The following is a 20,848-nucleotide window of genomic DNA, read 5'->3' on the forward strand; positions in this document are numbered from 1 at the left end:
CAGAATAAGAGATAGACTGCGATGAGGAGGAATTTCTTCACTCAAGAGGGTGGGTGAATCCTTGGAATTTTCTATCCCAGAGGGCTGTGGAGGTTCAGTCATTGAGTATGTTCAAGACAGGGATTGATGGATTTCTAGATATTAAAGATAACTAGTGATATGGGGATAGTGTGGGAAAATGTCATCGAGGTAGATCAACCATGATCCAGTTGAATGGCAGAGCAGGCTCGAGGGGCCGAATGGCTCCTATTTCCTATGTTCCTAATCAGAGGAATGGTTTGCACGTTTTCATCTTTGAATAGAGGGGTACAGTTTAGGAAGCATCCACAATATTTATCCTATAAGTGTTCATTATACCACTGGATGGAAAAACCTGGGCTCTCCCTTTGGGGTCTGCCGTGACTTTCTTCTTTCTTAAGCATCTTGGGATGTGTAACTACTTTAAAGGCACTAAATAAATCCAAGTTGTTGTTGTATTCCACATCAATGAGAGGTTTGGTCTTTGCAAACTAGTGTTTGGAGAGAGCACTTTGAGTTGTCTAATGCCAGGGTGAAGCACTGGTGCTTACTATAAGGTCCAATATGTACACTGACTAGACCCAGGTCTAGCTCTGAACCCCTTTACTACCTCTGTGTTGTCAGCCTGCTCATCAGACACCAGTCCTGGATGAGCCACAACCTCCTCCAGTTGGGAAGACCAAAGATATAGTCATCAAACACCACCACAAACTCCGCACCCTTGCCATCAATTTCATCTCCCTCCCTGGCCACTGTCTCAGGCAGAACCGGACTGTTCACTACCCAACCCTGAGCCTAGCTTCGAACCCCATATTCACCCTATAACGAAGATCCCCTATTTCATAGCGCAAAAAAAGCACATGCCTGACCCGCATCTTGTTTGTTGAAGAACATCTGCATTATGTGTTGCTCCATTTACCTGATGTGAGCACAGATGAGAGGGCACAATTCCAAATTGATCTGCATTGGGTTAATTCAGATCAAAATACAAACAAGTCTCATTTGACTCCTGCAGCCTCAATAGACTACAAATGATCTGGAAGAACTCCATACTTGATTAATTGCTACTGAGTGGGTTCAGCTCACTTTGTAACAATTTCTGCCTCTTGAGGCACAGGTTATGGCTTCAACGCCCACTCCAGAATTTAAGCACACAAACTGTCATGCAGTATTGAGAAAGTGATGCATTGACAGACAAATGCAGCAGCCTTCCTGTGCCGGGAACATCTCACCAAAAGCTAGGAGCAAGCAATGAATCTGTCATTTGAGATGTTGGTTGAAGGAAAATTGTTGGTTGGATCACCAAAAAAGCTCCCTGCTTTTCTTCAGATAGTGCTATGGGACAAGTACATCCAACTGAACAATCAGATTTTAATTTTAGTATTTCAACCAAAGAATCTCACAGGTGATGATGCAACCCAGGGCCCAAAAATATAATACAGTGAGTAGTGTGTCCAATAAGGAATTCAGGAGGAGCTTCTTTACCCAGAGGGTGGTTAGAATGTGGAACTCATTACCACAAAGAATGGTTGAGGCAAATAGCATAGATGCATTTAAGGGGAAGCTAGATAAACACACGAGAGAGAAAGGGAGAAAGGAATAGGTTATACTGATAAGCTTAGATAAAGAGGGGGAAAGAGACGGTTTCTGTGGAGCATAGACCAGTTGTGCCAAATGCCCTGTTGAGCTGCAGATTCTAAGAAACTCTGCCTTAGTACTGCATGGAGTGCCAGCCTCAAAGATGTCCTCAGGTCCTTATGTTGAGCTCAAAATCACAATCTACTGATTCAGCGGTGAAAGTGCTTCCAATGGAACCAAGGTACACAGAAAAGGCATGCAATACTGCAGTCTGTGCCTTGTGCACATTGGGATAGCTCAGCTGCTTGCAGTCTCGTTCAAAATGGCTACTTGTCTCAACGCCAAGGAGATAACAGGGGCAGATTGCCTACAAATTTGAACCCAGTGTTGGAAATCACCAACAGGTATTGGGTGTTCCGCACTATTCACAGGGATGATACCAGAAATGCGAGATTTCACCTATCAGGACAGGATGAACAGGCTGGTCTCTTGAAAAGAGAAAGGTGATGAGTGACCTAATAGAGGTCTTTAAACTTATGAAAGGTTTTGATGGAGTAGACACAAAAAGACAGTTTCCATTTGGGCGGCACAGTGGTTAGCACCTTGGCCTCACAGCTCCAGCGGCCCGGGTTCAATTCTGGGTACTGCCTGTGTGGAGTTTGCAAGTTCTCCCTGTGTCCGCGTGGGTTTTCGCCAGGTACTCCGGTTTCCTCCCACCACCAAAAGACTTGCAGGTTAATAGGTAAATTGGCCATTATAAATTGCCCCTCGTATAGGTAGGTGGTAGGGGAATAGAGGGACAGGTGGGGATGTGGTAGGAATATGGGATTAGTATAAATGGGTGGTTGATGGTCGGCACAGACTCGGTGGGCCGAAGGGCCTGTTTCAGTGCTGTATCTCTAAATAAAATTTTAAAAATAAATTTGTGGGAAAGATCAGAACTAGAGGCCATCAATTTAAGATACTCACCAAAAAATCAAATGGGGAATTCAGGAGAAACTTCTTTACCCAGAGATTGGCAAGAATTTGGAACCTGCTACGTCAGGGAGCGGTTGAGGTGAATCGTATAGATATATTTAAGGGGGAGGCTCGATAAGCACATGAGGGAGAAAAGAATAGAGGATTACGCTAGTAAGAGTTAGATGAGGAAGGATTGAAAGAGGCACGAGTGCAGCATAAACACTGGCAAAGTTGGGGCAAATGGCCTGTTTCTGTGCTGTATATTCTATGCAATTCTATGAAACAGTTAAACATAGACAGGAAATGCCAGCTTGTCTTTCTTTTCCTCGTTGTCGTCTGTGCGACAGTCGTGGTGGGGGAGGGGGTAGTGGGATGTACTTTGACCCAGCTCTTTCACACAGGATTTTGGTTGGCAGGAAGTACCATTTTTGCTCTTGGGCATTGTGCCAAAGACAGGAGAACCATCAGACACCAGGACAAGCAGCTGATTTAAAAAAGTACACGGGAGTCAAAAAGCACAAACACACACAGGCAATCACTGAAGGCAGCTTTCAGAAAGACAGGTAGAGAATGGGGGAGCTTGCGATACAAACACAGATTTCCTGCTTTTAAAGCTGGGAGACAGCTCCTTGATGAACTTCTCTGTGCTGCAGCTGATAACTGACGCTCGTACTTGGCTCTGGGACCACATTTTCTGCTGTAAAAAAAAAATGCCAATTCCTGGTCTCATAACAGATTACGCACAACACAAAGTCTGCTCCCAGAGTGCAGAGTGAAGCAGTCACGTTGTATTTGAACTGGGACCAGGAGCAATGACAGGTAGGTTAGGAATGCCTCTGTGATCTGGACAGGTGAGTGGGATGGAGTGCCTCTGAAGTGCAGGGGACTTGAAGGGGTAGAGTGTAATGGAGCATTTGGGAAATAGTGACCATAATGATAAAATTTTACATTAAGTTTGAAAGTGATATAGTTCATTCTGAAACTAGGGTCTTAAATCTGAACAAAGGAAACTATGAAGGTATGAGCAGCAAGTTGGCTATGGTGGACTGGGAAGATTTGACAGTCGACAGGCAATGGCTAGTGTTTACAGAAGTATTACATGGTCTACAACAAATATACATTCCTCAAACACAAAAACCCAACAGGAAAGATGAATCAGCCGTGGCTAACATAAGAAGTTAAAGATTGCATTAGATCAAAGGAAGTGGTTTATAAGGTTACCAGAAAAAGTGGTAAACCCAAGGATTGGGAGCAATTTTTAGAATCCAGCAAAGGAGGACCAAGAAACTGATAAAGAAAGGTAAAAGAGAATATGAATGCAAGTTAGCAAGAAACATAAAGGTCGATAGTAGAAACTTCTTTATGTGAAAAGGAAAAAATTAGCAAGGACAAATGTGGATCCACTACAGGCAGAGACAGGAGAATTTATAATGGAGAATAGGAAAATGGCGGAGAAACTAAACAATTACTTTGTGTTTGTCTTCACAAAGAAAGATACAGAAAATTCCCAAAAATACTAGGGAACCAAGGGACTTGTGAAAATCAGGAACTGAAAAAAATTAGCATTAATAAAGAGATAATTCTCAAAAAAGTAACTGGATTGAAGGTCGATAAATCCCCTGGACTAGATGAGCTACATCCCAGAATGTTGAAGGAGGTGGCAATAGAGATAGTGGATACATTGATTATCTTTCAATATTCTATAGCTTCTGGAAGGGTTCCTGCAGACTAGAAAGTTGCAAATATAACCGTACTATTTAAGAAGGGAGGAAGAAAGAAAATGGGGAACTACAGACCTGTTGGTTTGACATCAGTAGTAGGGAAAATGTTAGAATCTATTATAAAGGATATGATAACTAGATGCTTGGAAAATAACGATATGATTGGGCAGAGTCAACATGGATATGTGAAAGGGAAATCATGTTTGACAAACCTGTTGGAGTTTTTTGAGGATGCTACTTGTAGCATTGATAAAGAAGAACCAATAGATGTGGTGTTTTTGGATTTTCAGAAGGCTTTTGATAAGGTCCCATGCAGGAGGTTAGTAAACAAAATTAAAACACATGAGATTGGGGGGGAATATATACTAGTATAGATTGAGAATTGGTTAACAGACAGAAAACAATGAGTAGGAATAAATGGGTCATTCTCAGGATGGCAGGCTGTTACTAGTGGGATCAGTGCTGGGGTCACAGCTGTTCACAACCTATATAGATGATTTGGAAGTGGGGACCAAATGTTAGATTTCCAAATTTGCTGATGACACAAAAGTAGGTGGGAATGCAAGTTGTGAGGAGGACACAAGGAGGCTTCAAGGGGACCTGGACAGGTTAAGTGAATGGGCAAGAACATGACAGATGGAATATAATGTGAATAAGTGTGAAGTGATCCATTTTGGTAGAAAAAACAGAAAGGCAGAGTACTTCTTAAATGGTGAGAGGTTGGGAAATGTTGATGTCCAAAGAGACCTGGGTGTCCTTGTTCATGAGTCACTCAAAGCTAGTATGCAGGTGCAGCAAACAATTAGGAAGGCAAATGGTATGTTGGCCTTCATCGCAAGGGGTTTGAGTACAGGAGTAAAGAAGTCTTGCTGCAATTGTATAGAGCATTGATGAGACTGCACCTGAAGTATTGTGTACAGTTTTTGTCTCCTCATCTAAGGAAGGATATACTTGCCATACAGTGACTGCAACAAAGGTTCACCAGACTAATCCCTGGATTGTTGGGATTGTCTTATGAGGAGAGATCGAAGAAACTGGGCCTGTATTCTCTAGAGTTTCGAAGAATGAGAGGTGATCTCATTGAAACTTACAAAATTCTTACAGGACGCGAAAGGGTGGATGTAGGTAGGATGTTCCCCCTGGCTGGTGAGTCTAGAACCAGGGGACGCAGTCTCAGAATAAGGGGCAGGCCATTTAAGACCGAAATGAGGAGGAATTTCTTCACTCGGGGGTGGTGAATCTTTGGAATTCTCTACCCCAGAGGGCTGTGGAAGCTCAATCATTGAGGATGTTCAAGACAGAAATCAATAGATATCTGGATACTAATGACATCAAGGGACATGAGGATAGCATGGGAACGTGGCACTAAGATAGATGATCAGCCATGATCTCATTGAATGGTGGAGCAGGCTCAATGGTCTGAATGGCCTACTCCTACTCCTGCTCCAATGTTCCTAGTGCCCAGTGAAGTGCAGGAGATTGGAAGGGGTAGAGTGTCTCTGTGAATTGTGAGCACAGAGGCTAAAATGTCTCAACTTGGATTACAGGGGGTTAAGTGCTTGACCGGCTCCTTCCAGTCTCATGTCTTGAGCTAATTACTCTTTTCTCCCACCCCTCTGCAGGAGTTGATTCCTTACTGGGGTACAGTTTCACAAGCACCTGTTGCCCTCCACTATCTTACCCGAATGACCAATATTCATCAGTAACCCTGGACATTGAGTGCCAGTTGGCTTCTAACAACAGCAGACATCATACTTGGGGCTAATTCTGTCCTTAATGGACATCTGATAGGTGGTGGTGTACTGGTAACGTCACTGGACTAGTAATCCAGAGTCCAGGCTAATGCTCTGGGGACATGAGTTCGAATCCCACCATGGCAGGTAGTGAAATTTGAATTCAATTAAGAAATCTGGAATTAAAAAGCTAGTCTAATGATGACCATGAAACATTGTTTGTACAACAATCAACACTCATGTCCTTTAGGATGTAGGTCTGGCTTATATGTGACTCCAGACCCACAGCAATGTGGTTGACTCTTAAAATGTCCTCTGAAATGGCCCAGCAATTTACTCAGTTCAGGAGCAATTAGGGATGAGCAATAAATGCTGGCCTCGCCAGAGACGCCCACCTCCCACAAACGAATTAACAATAAATCCAAACATATACACTTTCAGCAAGTGGTGTAGGGTAAGGATCAGCTGATTGCCAAACTATCCAATTCAGGTAAAAATGACCAAATTGTTAAATGGTCTTAGTAAGGATATGCGGCTTTGTACTGTGACCTCTTTCAGATGAGATGTTAAACTGAGGCCCTTTCCTGCTGTTCCAGCAATTCAGAAGGACATTAAAAGATCCTCATGGTGCTATCTGAGGGGATGGGGAAGCTCCCGACATCCTGACCAACACTGCTCCCCAAACCAACACCAAAGTAAAGCTAGAGCAATATATTTATATATAAAAAATTTAATATAAATATATTCAGGACAGAGATTTTTTGGATATGAAGGGAAATAAGGGATATGGGGATAGTGTGGGAAGGTGGAATTGAGATAGGTCGGCCATGATCATAATGGCAGAGCAGGTTAGAAGGGCTGAATGGCCTACCACTGCTCCCGTTTCTTATGTCCTCAACTGCTCATTCATCTCAATGCTGTTTGCGGGTCATTGCTGCTGAAGAATGGCTATTGCATTCACCTACATAACAGTTACATTCACTAAAAAAGTAACTCACTGTTGACATTGTGCGAAGGCAGCATATAAATGCAAGGATTTAGTATATGCCAAAGCATCTTCGACAGCACTACTCAAACCCTCGACCTCTGCCAACGAGAAGGACAAAGGCAGCAGGTGCATGGGAACATTATCATCTCCCATGTTCCCCTCCAAGTCACACACCAGCCTGACTTGGACATATATCCCGTTCCTTCATCGTCGCTGGGTCAAAATCCTGGAACACCCTCCCTAACTGCAGTGATGGTACACCCACAGTGCTCAGAACTGCAGCAGTTCAAGAAGGCAGCTCACCGCCACCTTCTCAAGGGCAATAGGTGCTGGTCTTGCCAGTGACACTCACATTTCGTGAATGAATGAATATATTAAAAAGAAAAAAGGACAACACGGCTAAAATCAGTAACCTTGATTCGCAAAACGATTGTAGATCACAAAAATTCCTGGAGGGCCTAGCCATTACCAGATTCCAGAAGTGAAAGGCCCATGTCTAAACCAGTGTAACACTCCGTCAATTCCGCTCTTTTCAACCTTGGCTTCCTGCACGGTGGTCCTTCACCTCAACAGTAAGTGTCAATATTAATATACTTTGGAAAGAGAATATCTTTGCATTGGTGACAACACTGTGCTAACAGCTCGAAGTACAATATTGAAAAGGCCCCATGAGCTCATTAACAGTAATTGTACTGAATGCAGCTATGTGAGCAGCCATGGATGCTGGAAGACTTCTGTGGTTTAACGTGAATACAGCCACAAACACACCAGACATTGTGCAAGTTTAAAGAAAAATCTTTGAGCAGCAAGAAATCACTTCCACTGTTCACTGTTCTCACTGGATTGATCTTCCAGAAACACAGCAACTACCCACAGTTAACAGAGGGCCAGAGCTAGGGAACATCACAGCTCACAGCAGTAGCCCTATTTTTTAATTATTGAACATACCGCACGCTATTAGTAGTGAATGACACAGATCTTCGGCCTCGAGAAAAGCCTCCACCTCAAAAAAAAAATGCCAAACCTGGTAATTACTAACCAGCATTGTCAAAAAAAAAAGGTCTGCCTTCAGACTGACACTTCAATGCAGTACTGAGGGAACGCCGCACTGTCGGAGGGTCAGCACTGAGGGAGCGCCGCACTGTCGGAGGGTCAGCACTGAGGGAGCGCCGCACTGTCGGAGGGTCAGCACTGAGGGAGCGCCGCACTGTCGGAGGGTCAGCACTGAGGGAGCGCCGCACTGTCGGAGGGTCAGCACTGAGGGAGCGCCGCACTGTCGGAAGGTCAGCACTGAGGGAGCGCCGCACTGTCGGAGGGTCAGCACTGAGGGAGCGCCGCACTGTCGGAAGGTCAGCACTGAGGGAGCGCCGCACTGTCGGAGGGTCAGCACTGAGGGAGCGCCACACTGTCTCATCTGTTGAGACTCCATCTGCCCTCTTGGGTGGGTGCAAAATATCCTGTGGTATTACTTCAAAGAGGAGCAGCGGAGTATCCCTGGTGTTCTTGCCAATATTTATCCTTCAACCAACATTACTAAAAAAAATTCTGATCACTTATCTCACTGCGGTTTGTAGGATCTTGCTATGGACAAATTGGCTGCCATGTTCCCTACATTATAAAAGTACTTCAGTGGCTGCAGAACACTTTGGGACGTGAAGTTCTGAAAGGCACTATATAAATGCAAGTCTTTTATTGATACAAAGCAACAAAGTCAGGCTTTTGTCATCCTCTATCATCAGACTCTCCTCTCTTATACATTAGTGGGGAACGGGGGAGGGAGGGGGACAGAGAGTGATCGCCACAAAACAGAGCAGTAGGCAGGCAATTTTTTTGTTAAAAAAACACAACCCCTGCTGTGTTTCTGAGGCCCGCACTACTCAATTTTCAAATGGGTCTCTAAATGGGTGGTCACGCTCACACCCAAAACACGTTGGAGCTTAATTATGACATTTAAATTAAGAACCTGCACTAGTTGTAGCATCATCATATAATTTTCAAGTAGCAATAGCTGGAGCACACTTTGCACCCAATGATCCATGGCTTAGAACGGCCTAAACAGGGAGCCCTTAAAGAGATTGTTGCAGCTGTTCTGCAAATAGCAAACAAAAAACGAGGCGAGGCCAGGAGGAACACAATCGCTGTTTCTGACCCCACAAAAATATTTCCCAGTGGATTCTCCACCGCCCCACCCCCCCACCCCCACCGCATGGCTAGAGGTTTCCTCTGCTTTGCCTTTGTGGGTTTCAGAGCATGGAGTCTCAAAACCTCATATTGTTCCAACGAATTGACAGAGACGTCAAATTGCTGAATTAAACAGGAAGATCTTGTTGGTATAACGATTTACCCACCAATGAGGCAGCAGCGCAGAGAACTGCCCTTTCTAAACCTCAACTCAAGTGATTTCATCAAACTTGTGAGAGTTTGTGCCCACGAGAAGGCTACCTTTTATTGATGGAAACATTTGATAATCTGTAATTTCCACATTTCTTAAGGGCACAGAGGGCAAAAAATTCTTAAACTGCATTCAAGAGAACTTTTTTAGACAGCACTTAACAAACCCAACGAGAGGGGGCACAATTCTAGATTTAGTCTTAGGAAATGAAGCTGGGCAAGTGGATGAAGTAGCAGTGGGTGACCATTTTGGAGATAGTGACCATAATACAGTTAGATTATGGAAAAGGACAGGGATAGAACAGGAGTAAAAGTTCTAAATTGGGGAAGGCAAATTTTACGAAGCTGAGAGGTGGCCTGGCGAAAGTGGACTGGATACAGCTACGTGAAGGAAAATCAGTGGCAAACAGCATTCAAAAGCAAGATTCTACGAGCACAGTGTAGACATGTCCCCACAAAGAAAAAGGGTGGCACTGCCAAATCTAGAGCCCCCGGGTTATCTAGAAGCATATAGGGCAAGATAAAGCAGAAAAAGAAAGCTTTTGATTGTCACAAAAGAATTTATAATACTTTAGAAAGCCTAGAGGAATATAGAAAGTGCAGGGGTGATGTAAAAAAGGAAATTAGCAAAGCAAAGAGAGGACATGAAAAAATATTGGCAGGTAAAATCAAGGAAAACCCAAAGATGTTTTATCAATACATTAAGAGCAAGAGGATAACTAAGGAAAGGGTCGGGCTTATCAGAGGTGTACAAAGTAACATGCATGGATGCAGAAGACGTGGGCATGGTTATTAATGAATACTTTGTCTCTGTCTTCACAAAGGAGAAGGATGATGCAGACATTGTAGTTAAAGAGGAGGAGTGTGAAATATTAATATGATAAGCATAATGAGAGAGGAAGTACTAGAGGGCCTGACATCCTTGAAAATAGATAAATCACCAGAGCCAGATCGATTGTTTCCCAGGCTGTTAAAGGAAGCCAGGGAGGAAATAGCGGATGCTCTGAGGATCATCTTCAAATCCGCATTAGATACAGGTGAAGTACCAGAGGACTGGAGGTCTGCAAAAGTTGTACCATTGTTTAAAAAGGGTGCGAGGGATAGGCCAAATAATTATAGGCCAGCCAGTCTGACCTCAGTGGTGGGCAAATTATTGGAATCAATTTTGAGAGATAGGATAAACTGTCACTTAAAAAACACGGATTAATCAGGGATAATCAGCATGGATTTGTTAAGGGAAGGTTGTGTCATATTAACATAAATTGAATTTTTTGAGGAAGTAACAAGCAGGATTGAGGAGGGTAGTGCAGTGGATGTGGTCTACATGGATTTTGGTAAGGCATTTGACAAAGTCCCATGTGGCAGACTGATCAGAAAAGTAAAAGCCCATGGGATAGAGAGGAATGTGACAAGTTGGATCCAAAATTGGCTCAGTGACAGGAAAAAAAGGGTAATGGCCGACGATGTTTTTGCAAATGGAAGGTGGTTTCCAGTGGCATGCCACAGGGCTCAGCATTGGGCCCCTTGCTGTTTGTGGTATATATTAATGATTTGGACTTAAATGTGGGAGGCATGATTGGGAAATTTGCAGATGACACAAAAATTGGCCGTGTAGTTGATAGTGAAGAGGATAGCTGTAGACTCCAGAATGATATCAATGGTTTGGTTGAGTGGGTGAAAAAGTGGCAAATGAAATTCAATCCAGAGAAGTGTGCGGTAATGCATTTGGGGAGGGCAAACAAAGCAAGGGAATACACAATAAACAGGAGGATTTTGAGAGGGGTAGAGGAAGTGAGAGACCTTGAAGTGCATGTCCACAGATCCCTGGAGGTGACAGGACAGGTAGATAGAGTGAAGAAGGCATTTGGAATGTTTTCCGTTATTGGCTGAGGTATAGAATACAAAAGCAGAGATGTGATGCTAGAACTGCATAAAACGCTGGTTAGGGCATAGCTGGAGTATTGCGTTCAGTTCTGGTCATCACATTACAGGAAGGACATAATTGCTCTGGAGAGAGTACAAAGGAAATTTATAAGAATGTTGCCAGGGTTTGAAAAATTGCAGCTATGAGGAAAGATTGGATAGGCTAAGGTTGTTTTCCTTAGGACAGAGGAGGCTGAGGGGTGACTTAATTGAGGTGTACAAAATTATGAGGGGCCTTGATAGAGGAGACAAGGAGGACCTGTTTCCTCTAGCGGAAAGGTCAATTACCAGGGGGCACAGAAGGATTAGAGGGTACATGAAGAAAAACGTTTTCACCCAGAGGATGTTGGATGTCTGGAATTCACTGCCCGATCGGTGGTAGAAGCAGAAATCCTCAACTCATTTAAAAAGGTACCTTGACCTGCCCCTGAAGTGCTGTAACCTGAAAGGCTACAGACCAGGTGCTGGAAGATGGGATTAGATTGGGTGACAATTCTTTTCAACCGGTACAGACACGATGGGCTGAATGGCCTCTTTCTGTGCCGTAACTTTTCTATGGTTCTATGGATGAGTTGTTGACAATTTTCAAGAACCACAGTAAAAATTATATTTGGACGGACAAATGAACAGACGAAAGATAGACTTGCATTTATATAGCACCTCATGCCCTCAGGGCATCCCAAAGCCAATGAAGTACTTTTGAAGAGTAGCCACTGTTGTAATGTAGCAAATAGAGCAGCCAATTTGCACACAGCAAGTTCCCACAAAAATAACACAATGATGACCAGTGGATTGATTTATATTTTTAAGCAATGTTGGTTGAGGGATAAATATTGGCAAGGGCACCAGCGAGAACTCCCCTGCTCTTTGAATAGTGCCCTGGGATCATTTTCATCTACCTGAAAGGGCAGATAGAGCCTCAGCTTAACAGCTCATCCGAAAGAGGACACCTCTGAGTGCTGCACCTAAGTCTCTGGAGTGGGGCTCAAACCCACAACCTTGCAACTCCGAAGCAAGAGTGCCACCAACTGAGCCATAGCTGACACCTACAGTAAATTAATTCTCAACTTCTATCCAGAGAGCGTATGTGACTGCTCTCAATTACCACACTTACTAACATTCAGGGCAATGGTTAATGTATTGCACCGTCATTGCATAAAGTAATTGAGGCAATAAGAGAAAAGTACAGCTAACACCACAGTTCTGGTGATATCCAGATCCCGATGCACTCTCGCCTGCAACTCAAGTAGTCAACGTGCAAAGATTTACTGAGCTGAGCAGCCAGGAACACCGAATACACTACACAGAAGCCACACGTTGACCACAAGCAAGGATCCTTCACAATCTAAAAGCAGCTTCCGTCATAGCCAATCCCTTCTACCCGGTGTAAATGAGGCAACGCACCTTGCAAAATGGCTTTGCTCTCTGACCCTGGGAAGCAAATCACCAGGACCAGAAAATAGAAATGACCTTCCCTGGGGCTTGCTGCCACTTTACTGCGTGAGCACACATCTAACATTCGCAGTCACCCCAGGTATCGCCAGAAGTCACCCACTCTGTTCTGTAGCATAAACAAGAATTCAGCACATGAACAGCCATGTGATATTGCAGAACTGCTTCCAACCAATAAATGAATTGGGTATGAGGAGGGAGAGAGAGAGACACACAGACAGAAAAATGAGCAGGCTGCAACTTCTATTGTTTAATCTTTATTGCAGAACAATTTCATCCACTTTCCATCAGTTATGTATTGAGGCAAAGCATACAGATAGCCTCGATAACAATAAGAAAGGATGCAACAATTCTAGAGCATTCCTTTGGCAACATTGGATACTATGGGAATCTAAGGACATGGGGATAGTGTGGGAAGGTGGAGTTGAGGTAGAAGATCTTGTTGAATTGACAGAGCAGATTAAGGGGCCAAATGGCCTACTCCAGCTCCTATTTCTTAAGTTCGTATTAATAGTAAGCTGAACAGCTTGAGCAACTTACCGCATTAGAAACCACAGCTACAGTATGTTTGAGCTCCAACAAATCCTCCCTAATATTGAGTGCATTGACAGCAAAGGAGGAGAACTGGAGATATTGGGTGCCGCTGTTACACGCCAGTGATATTTTTACATCTTTATCTTAATTTATATATTGTAAATATGTTTTTGAATATATAGATATGCTTTTTAAAACAAAGGATGCTCCCAATCAATGGTGTCACTTGAAAACGGATTGTGGCAGTACAACTATTGCAGTATACAAACAAAGTGAAGAATTTTGCAAGACGCAATTGTTGACTGGAGAAGCATGGGCAAGTGTTTGAATATTTGATTTCTTAATGCCAGCTTGCTGCATTGCTGGCACTCCCACTTTCAGAAGATTGTAGGTTCAAGCCCCACTTCAGGACTTGAGTGCATAAACTTAGACTGGCAATTCAGTGCCATACTGGAGGAAATGCTACATTGTCAGAGGCATTGACTTTTCGGTGAGATGTTAACGTGAGGCCCTGCCTATCTTTTCAGATGGATGTAAAAGATTCCATGTCATTATCTGAATTAAAGCAAGAAGTTCTCCTGGTGGCCTGACTACAATGCCTCAATCAATAAAAACATATCAGTCATTTAGATTACTGCTTGTGGTATGTTCCTGTATTCAAAATGGCTTTGTCTATACAACAACTTGCCTTTATATGGTGCCTTTAACATAATAAATCATCTGTAAGCACTTCAGAGGAAATAGTGGATCAAGTGGTGTAAGAAGAATTAGAAGAGTTGATTGAATGCTCAGTTAAAAAGATAGACCTGAAGAGAGGAGGCAGATCCAGAGATAATAACATAGCTTAAGAGCATAAAAAACAGGAGCTGGGGAAGGCCATTTGGCCCTTCGAGCCTGCTCCGCCATTCAACAAGATCATAGCCTATCTTCTACCTCAACTCCACGTTCCCACACTATCCCCAGATCCCTTAATACCCAGTACACAACAGAAGAAATTAGGACCAGACAGTTGAAAGCTCTGTCAGAGCACAGTGAGATAGCTAAGGGAAGGTTTAAAAATGAAAAATATAAAGCTACCCAAAGCACTTTCATGTGCATTTACACTAAGTTAGCATTACTTTTGACTTTGTGCAGATGCTGAACTTGCATAGCACAAATTGGGTGTTAAGGTCTCAACTGACTCCAGATCAAAGCAGAGGCAACTCCTCCAAGGAGCCAGTCTAATGCTACCATGTTCCATGAGGATAGGCCCTGACTCTGGACTCAGCCTGCACTCACACTGTTTACTGCAGCTACAACTGCAAAGTAAAAACTGACTGAATGCTGAAATCCAAATACTTCACAAATTGTCTACTGTTCAGAGCTCAAGCAGCTTTGACCCTGTACAGGTGGATCGGAGATCTGTGGCACTTTTACCTGTCCCTTTACTAACAGAGTCAGGTTGTATGATGACAGTGTTTCAGTGTCAGTCTGGCTGCATTGAGTGCACCATGTGTTTATGATATTACAGCACAGGCTCTCAAACAGGTCCACAACCACTACAGGGTTCACAGTTATCTCAGGGGTCCACGAAAGCAGCTTTCTGTCTACCCTGAATCTGTGTAACCTCACTCCACAAACACGGACTCAAGAATTACCTAGTCTGTATATTTTTTTTTAAACTATCTTACTAACCCCGTTCTGTTTTGTGTAGCATTTCCTCTAACATTACCACTGGTTTTTCCTTTGGCTAGATGACACTGTCTCCCAGAAGGTAGGTCAAACAAGTCCCCAGGAATGTGCCAATATGCAGAGTGGGGCTCTCCCAAGAGTGTGTCAAAAAATTCTGGGAGCACCGTTCCCCCACCACTCACTCTCAGACAAACTATATTGTTACACATACATCATAGTCAACCTGGTACAGATGACCTATTAATGTTGCTGACCTGTTAATTTTGCTCAGTCCACATTAATGCACCTATCCACAACTGACAAACTATACTATTTTGCAGCCACTCAAGAATAATTGCAACTTCCAACTGTCACTCACACAATATGCCAGGCTAGACACTTCCAAATAAACAACAAAAAAAATTCCATGATGAGTACAGGTGGCTTTTTGACTGAAAAAGGAGACAGCAAACCTTGAATGAAATTTGGCTTTCTTAAAGAAAAATTGGAATTCACCTTGAAATTAAAAAAGGAAATTTTAAAAGAAGTCAATTTCAAAGTTGGAAACTCCATTTTAGTTAAGACTTGTCCTAAAAAGACATTTTTTGATCATGAGTTTTATTTTGAAAAGGAAGTGTTACCTGGGGATGGTTATGCACTTTGTATTAATACTCTGTGTGGTAATTGCTTTTTCCAACTCGTCCAACTGGCCGGTTTTTTTCAGCTTTTTCACCAAACTTTTGACCGCTTTCTCGCACCATTTCTCCTCCTGGCCGTTTTGTTCTCCCTTCTTCCAGCCCAGGAGGCGTTTGACAATCGGGGGTGTGAAAGGCAAGATCGAAGACATTTTCCAACACTGGCCTTCTTAATCCGTCTTTTAAAAAAAACACCACCTGGCTCGGACCGACCGTGATCCAAAACTTTTCCGAAGTTTCTCCAAACTTTTTTCACAGCGCTCGTCAATTTCACAGCAGACAAGCCGGCCGCCGCACAACCGCTCCTGCTTGTGGGGGGGGGGGGGTGAGATCTCAGTAACCCTCCGCTCGCTCAATTGAGTGCCTCTGCCTTCCTTGCTTTGCGATCCGACGATGCACACGGTTCTACCCTTCTCTCTCTCTCGCTGCAGATTTTATGCAGCAACAGAAAAGAGAAAAATCCTTTTGCTATAAAAGAAAGTTTTTTTCTCCTTTTCTCTGCTGCTAAAATTACTCCGCCCTCCCACTCCTGGAAGGGGGGGGGAGGGGGTTGCAGTGATGCGGCGCCCACTCAGGTCAACTTTGGAGTCTGTGTCTCATGCAAATTTTTTTACAAGTCGGCAGTTACAGGGGAGACTGAACAGCGAGTGTTGTGAGAGAGACAGAAAAAGAGTGTCATTGCCCAGACCTACCCCATTCCCTCCCTCACTGCCTCCCAACACCAATCACAGAGGAAGCAGTGAAAGGTCCTTATTTAACCCAACCCAGAGTTACAATCTCACTGAATCTTGACACATCTCCTAAAAATGCAGTAGTAATTTTATTATTACTCTTCCAGCCTGACCTATAAAAAGCCAATCATCTGGGATCAATAACTTGCTTTCTTTTTTCATAGCTGATAGAAATAAGGAACTTTAACTATTGCAGCTCAGTATGATGACATTACTGTGATGCAATCCAGTCCACTATTTTAATGTTAATTTAATTTTCCCATTCCAAGTGTAAAACAAAATGCTTGCTGCCAAGTTTGGCTCGGTTTGTGGCATTCTCACTTCTGGCTGAAGAGATTGTGGGTTCAAACCCCCAAGTTCGAGCTGGGCTGATACCCCAGGGGGTCTGCTGACTTGCTGAAGTTGCTGTCCTTCAAATGATACCTTTGGGCAAGGCTCTGTCAACGTTTCTGAATGGCCAATCTAGATGACACTGAGTTACCCCAATATTATCCATCAAAATAAATTAAATCTAATGGAAGTTTTTTTTTTAAAAGGACTCAAACAATAATACCTAAATCATAAAACACAGGGAACTTCTCAAATTAAATAGGCTCTGCCTAGGTGTTAAAATTCTCAAGACACTGAAGGAGAGAGGTAATTCTCCCAATGTTGCTACTCCCGCGACCACCCCACTCCTTCAACCCTGTCCACAAAATAATGATGTTATGAACTGGTCTTTCATTTCATTGCTGTTTGTTGAATGTTGTTGACACTAAATGGCTACCCTATTTAGTTACATTGCAACAACCACTACACTCTGTAAGTGAGCAAGACATTTCAATGATATAAGGTGCTATATAAATGCAGGTATTTCTCATTGCAATGATTTTACACACATGGGAATGAAAATATTAAAGAAAGCCTCATTTCTCTAGTGCCTTTCACAACCTCAGGACATCCCAAAGCACTTTACAGCCAGTGAAGTGCAGTCACTGTTGTAGGAAATGCAGCAGCCAAATTGCACACAGCAAGCTCCCTCAAACAGTAGTGTGATAATGATCAGATAATTTGTTTTAGTGATGTTAATTGAGGGATAGATATTGGCCAGGACACAAGGGAAAACTCCCCTGCTCTTCTTCAAAGTATTGCCATGGGATCTATTACATCTACCTGAGAGAGCAGTCAGGGCCTCGGTTTAACGTCTTATCCAAGTTCTTGATGCAGTTTAATTCTAGCAAGACATCCCAATTGTGGATGTGTGTCTGTCATATATTGTATCGGTAATGGGGAGATAAGGATTGAGTGTTGTTATGTGTGCGTGTGTTCACATGAGTGCGGGGCAGGGCCTGCAGGGGCTGAAGAGTGTGACGAGAATTGCTAATGCCTCATTGTTGTACGTTGTAAATTTAGATCAATATGAATAACATTTTAAGATATTTTTCAGATTGAATCTCAAATGAGAAAAATACAATGAACAGGGTTCTGCACCTTGCTTCAATATGGGACTCAGCATAGCTCCCCCATGTTCCCATTGTCCAGGAGGAGGAGTCTGAAGCTGCTTTTAGCTATCAGATTCGCTCAGAGGTAGCACTCTTGCCTCTGAGAAGAAGGTTATGAGTTCAAGGCCTATTCCAGGGTCTTGAACACAGAATTCAGTGCAGTGCTGAGTGAGTGCTGTATTGTCAGTGATGCTGCTATTTAGGTGAAACAGACGGGCTCTCCTTGTATCCAGGTGACAATAGAAGGTCCCATGGTATGATTGGAACAAGAGCAGTGAATCCTCCTAGTGTAATAAAAACAAGAAATGCTGGAACCACTCAGCAGGTCTGGCAGCATCTGTGAAAAGAGAAGCAGAGTTAACGTTTCGGGTCAGTGACCCTTCTTCGGAACTGACAAATATTAGAGGTAGTGGCATCACGCTGGAGGTGGCGGAAATGGCGGAGGATGGTTCTTTGGATATGGAGGCTGATGGGGTGAAAAGTGAGGACAAGGGAAACCCTGTCATGGTTCTGGGAGGGAGGGGAAGGGGTGAGGGTAGAGGTGCGGGGAATGGGCCGGACACGGTTGAGGGGTAGTGGCATCACGCTGGAGGTGCCCTAGTGTCCTGGCCAACATTCCGGTCTCAACAAATGCCAATCATCTCATTGCTGTATGTGGGATCATCCTGTGCACAAACTAGCTGCTGTGTCCACCTGCATGACAACAATTAGCAGTTTCCTCCAGTAAGCTAAAGTGAAACCTCATGAAGTGAATCTCATTCAGCATTCCCAGCAGTGACACTTCCAATGGATGAGATCATTTTGAAAGGTTGCTACACTCTGGTGTATCCTAAACCAATCAAATGCCAACCCATTGACTAATTCAGTCCTCTTGTGTGACTGAAATATTTGTTTTGCATCATGAAGTTAGCATAACAAGTTGCAGCTGGAGATAACTGTAAGAAGCATAGTTGTTTCTTGGCCTGGTATCTGACTGGGCCCAGAAATATGTACTTGGGTTGCTAATGGACATGCCCAGAGGCTTTTCTGATGACAACTCATGGCCCAGCAAGCCTGGAGCCATAGCTGCTGGTTAGCTCTGCGTTTGATTTTTTTGTACAGTGTTCCTGTGGTAAAATTAGAGCCGTGATATTTTGCCAAGACCAATATCAAAGTGGGTGGACAAGAGAGGTAATGAAGAGGTTGGGTGGTCATTGATTGAATTTGCTTTGCTGAGACATCGTGAGAAATAGAAGAAAATAGAGGGGAAAAAATCTCTATCCATTTGAATTTCAGACTTTTGTTATCCCAGTCTTAATCTGGACTGTGCAGTCCCATACTGGATGGCTACTTTAAGAAAGATGTCAAGGTCTTGCAGAGAGTTACAGAGGAGATTTACCAGAATGGCACCAGGGATGCAGGAGTTCAGTTATATGGTGAGGCTGGATAAGCTGGGATTGTTTTCTTTACAGCAGAGAACATTATGGGGAGATTTAGTAGAGGTGTTCAAAATCATGAACAGTTTTGATAGAATAAATAAGGAGAAACTATTTCCGGGGGCAGAAGGGTCGCTAACCAGAGGATACAGAATTAAACTAATTGGTGAAAGAATCAGCGATGAAATGAAGACTTTTTTTACGCAGTGAGTTGTTGTGATCTGGAATGTGCTGCCTCAAAAGGGCGACGGAAGCAGGTTCAATGATAACCTTCAGAAAGGGAATTTGGTAAATTCTTGAAGAGGAGAAATTTGTAAGGCTATGTGGAAAGGGTAGGGAGGTGGGACTAATTGGATAGCACTTTCAAAGAGCCAGCACACAAACGATGAGCCTAAAGGCCTCTTTCTGTGGTCTATCAATCTATGATTCTACTCTCTAATATCTGGGAGAGCCTTCCTCAGAAGCAATTGCAAAATTACACCACTGGTATTCAGAATGGACTTTTTTGACAGATGGAAAATCTCAACAACTTGTTTCACACATAGAAAGACTTGCATTTATATAGCACCTTTCCTGACTTCAAGACATCCCAAATTGCTTTACAGCCAACAAGGTTCTGTTTGAAGAGTGGTCACTTTTCTAATGTAGGAAATGCAGCAGCCAATTTGTGCACAGCAAGGTCCCACAAACAGCAATGAAATAATGACCAGATAATTTGTTTTTTCAGTGATGTTGGTCGAGAGATATATTTTGGCCAGGACACAAGGGAGAACTCTCCTGCTCTTCTTTGAACTGGTGCCTTTTCTGTCCACTTGACAGGGCAACCGGGACCTTAGCTTAACATATCATCCAAAAGACAGCATCTCTGATAGTGCAGCACTCTCTCGGTACTGCCCTGAAGTGTCAACCTGGATTCTGTACTCAAGTCTCTGGAGTGGGAGTTGAACCCACCTTTAATGCAGCAAAGGATCCCTTCTATAGGGCAATTAGAGATGGGCACTAAATACTGGCCTTGACCAGTGGCGCAGTGGTTAGCACCACAGCTCCAGGGACCTGGGTTCAATTCTGGGTACTGCCTGTGTGGAGTTTGCAAGTTCTCCCTGTGACCATGTGGGTTTTTGCCGGGTGCTCTGGTTTCCTCCCACAGCCAAAGACTTGCAGGTGATAGGTAAATTGGCTATTATAAATTGCCCCTAGTGTAGGTAGGTGGTAGGGAATATGGGATTACTGTAGGGTTAGTATAAATGGGTGGTTGTTGGTCGGCACAGACTCAGTGGGCCGAAGGGCCTGTTTCAGTGCTGTATCTCTAAATAAATAAATCACGTGAATGAACGAATAAATGGAAACTACCCTATTATTGTTCATCCTGTGAAGTATTTTGCAATATTTTATGACATGAAAGCTGCAAGTTGTTGAGAATGACAAAATTTCTTATTCTCAGCCTACTCAGGATGTCATGCAAACCAGTCTAAAACTCAAGAGTTTAATGCATCAATGTGATTGAAATAGTCCCACCTTGTCTCAGCAGATCCCTGTATCCACAGAGAGTTTATAGCTGGGACACTATCTGGATACAAC

The 20,848-nt window shown here is 43.4% G+C and overlaps 1 protein-coding gene across 2 annotated transcripts in view; it reads right to left on the reverse strand.

Annotated features, from left to right (window-relative positions):
- smad3b (SMAD family member 3b) overlaps nucleotides 1-16,275 on the reverse strand; it is a 124,262-nt gene extending 107,987 nt beyond the window's left edge. For both annotated transcript variants that reach the window (XM_068018169.1, XM_068018168.1), the window contains exon 1: nucleotides 15,590-16,275. In XM_068018169.1, the coding sequence (XP_067874270.1) occupies nucleotides 15,590-15,795 (206 nt within the window). In that variant the 5' untranslated portion in view covers nucleotides 15,796-16,275. The remainder of the gene's footprint in view (nucleotides 1-15,589) is intronic.
- Between the last annotated feature and the right edge of the window lie 4,573 nt (nucleotides 16,276-20,848).

The sequence above is a fragment of the Heterodontus francisci genome, chromosome 38 (assembly GCF_036365525.1).
Source record: "Heterodontus francisci isolate sHetFra1 chromosome 38, sHetFra1.hap1, whole genome shotgun sequence".
Classification (NCBI taxonomy): Eukaryota; Metazoa; Chordata; class Chondrichthyes; order Heterodontiformes; family Heterodontidae; genus Heterodontus; species Heterodontus francisci.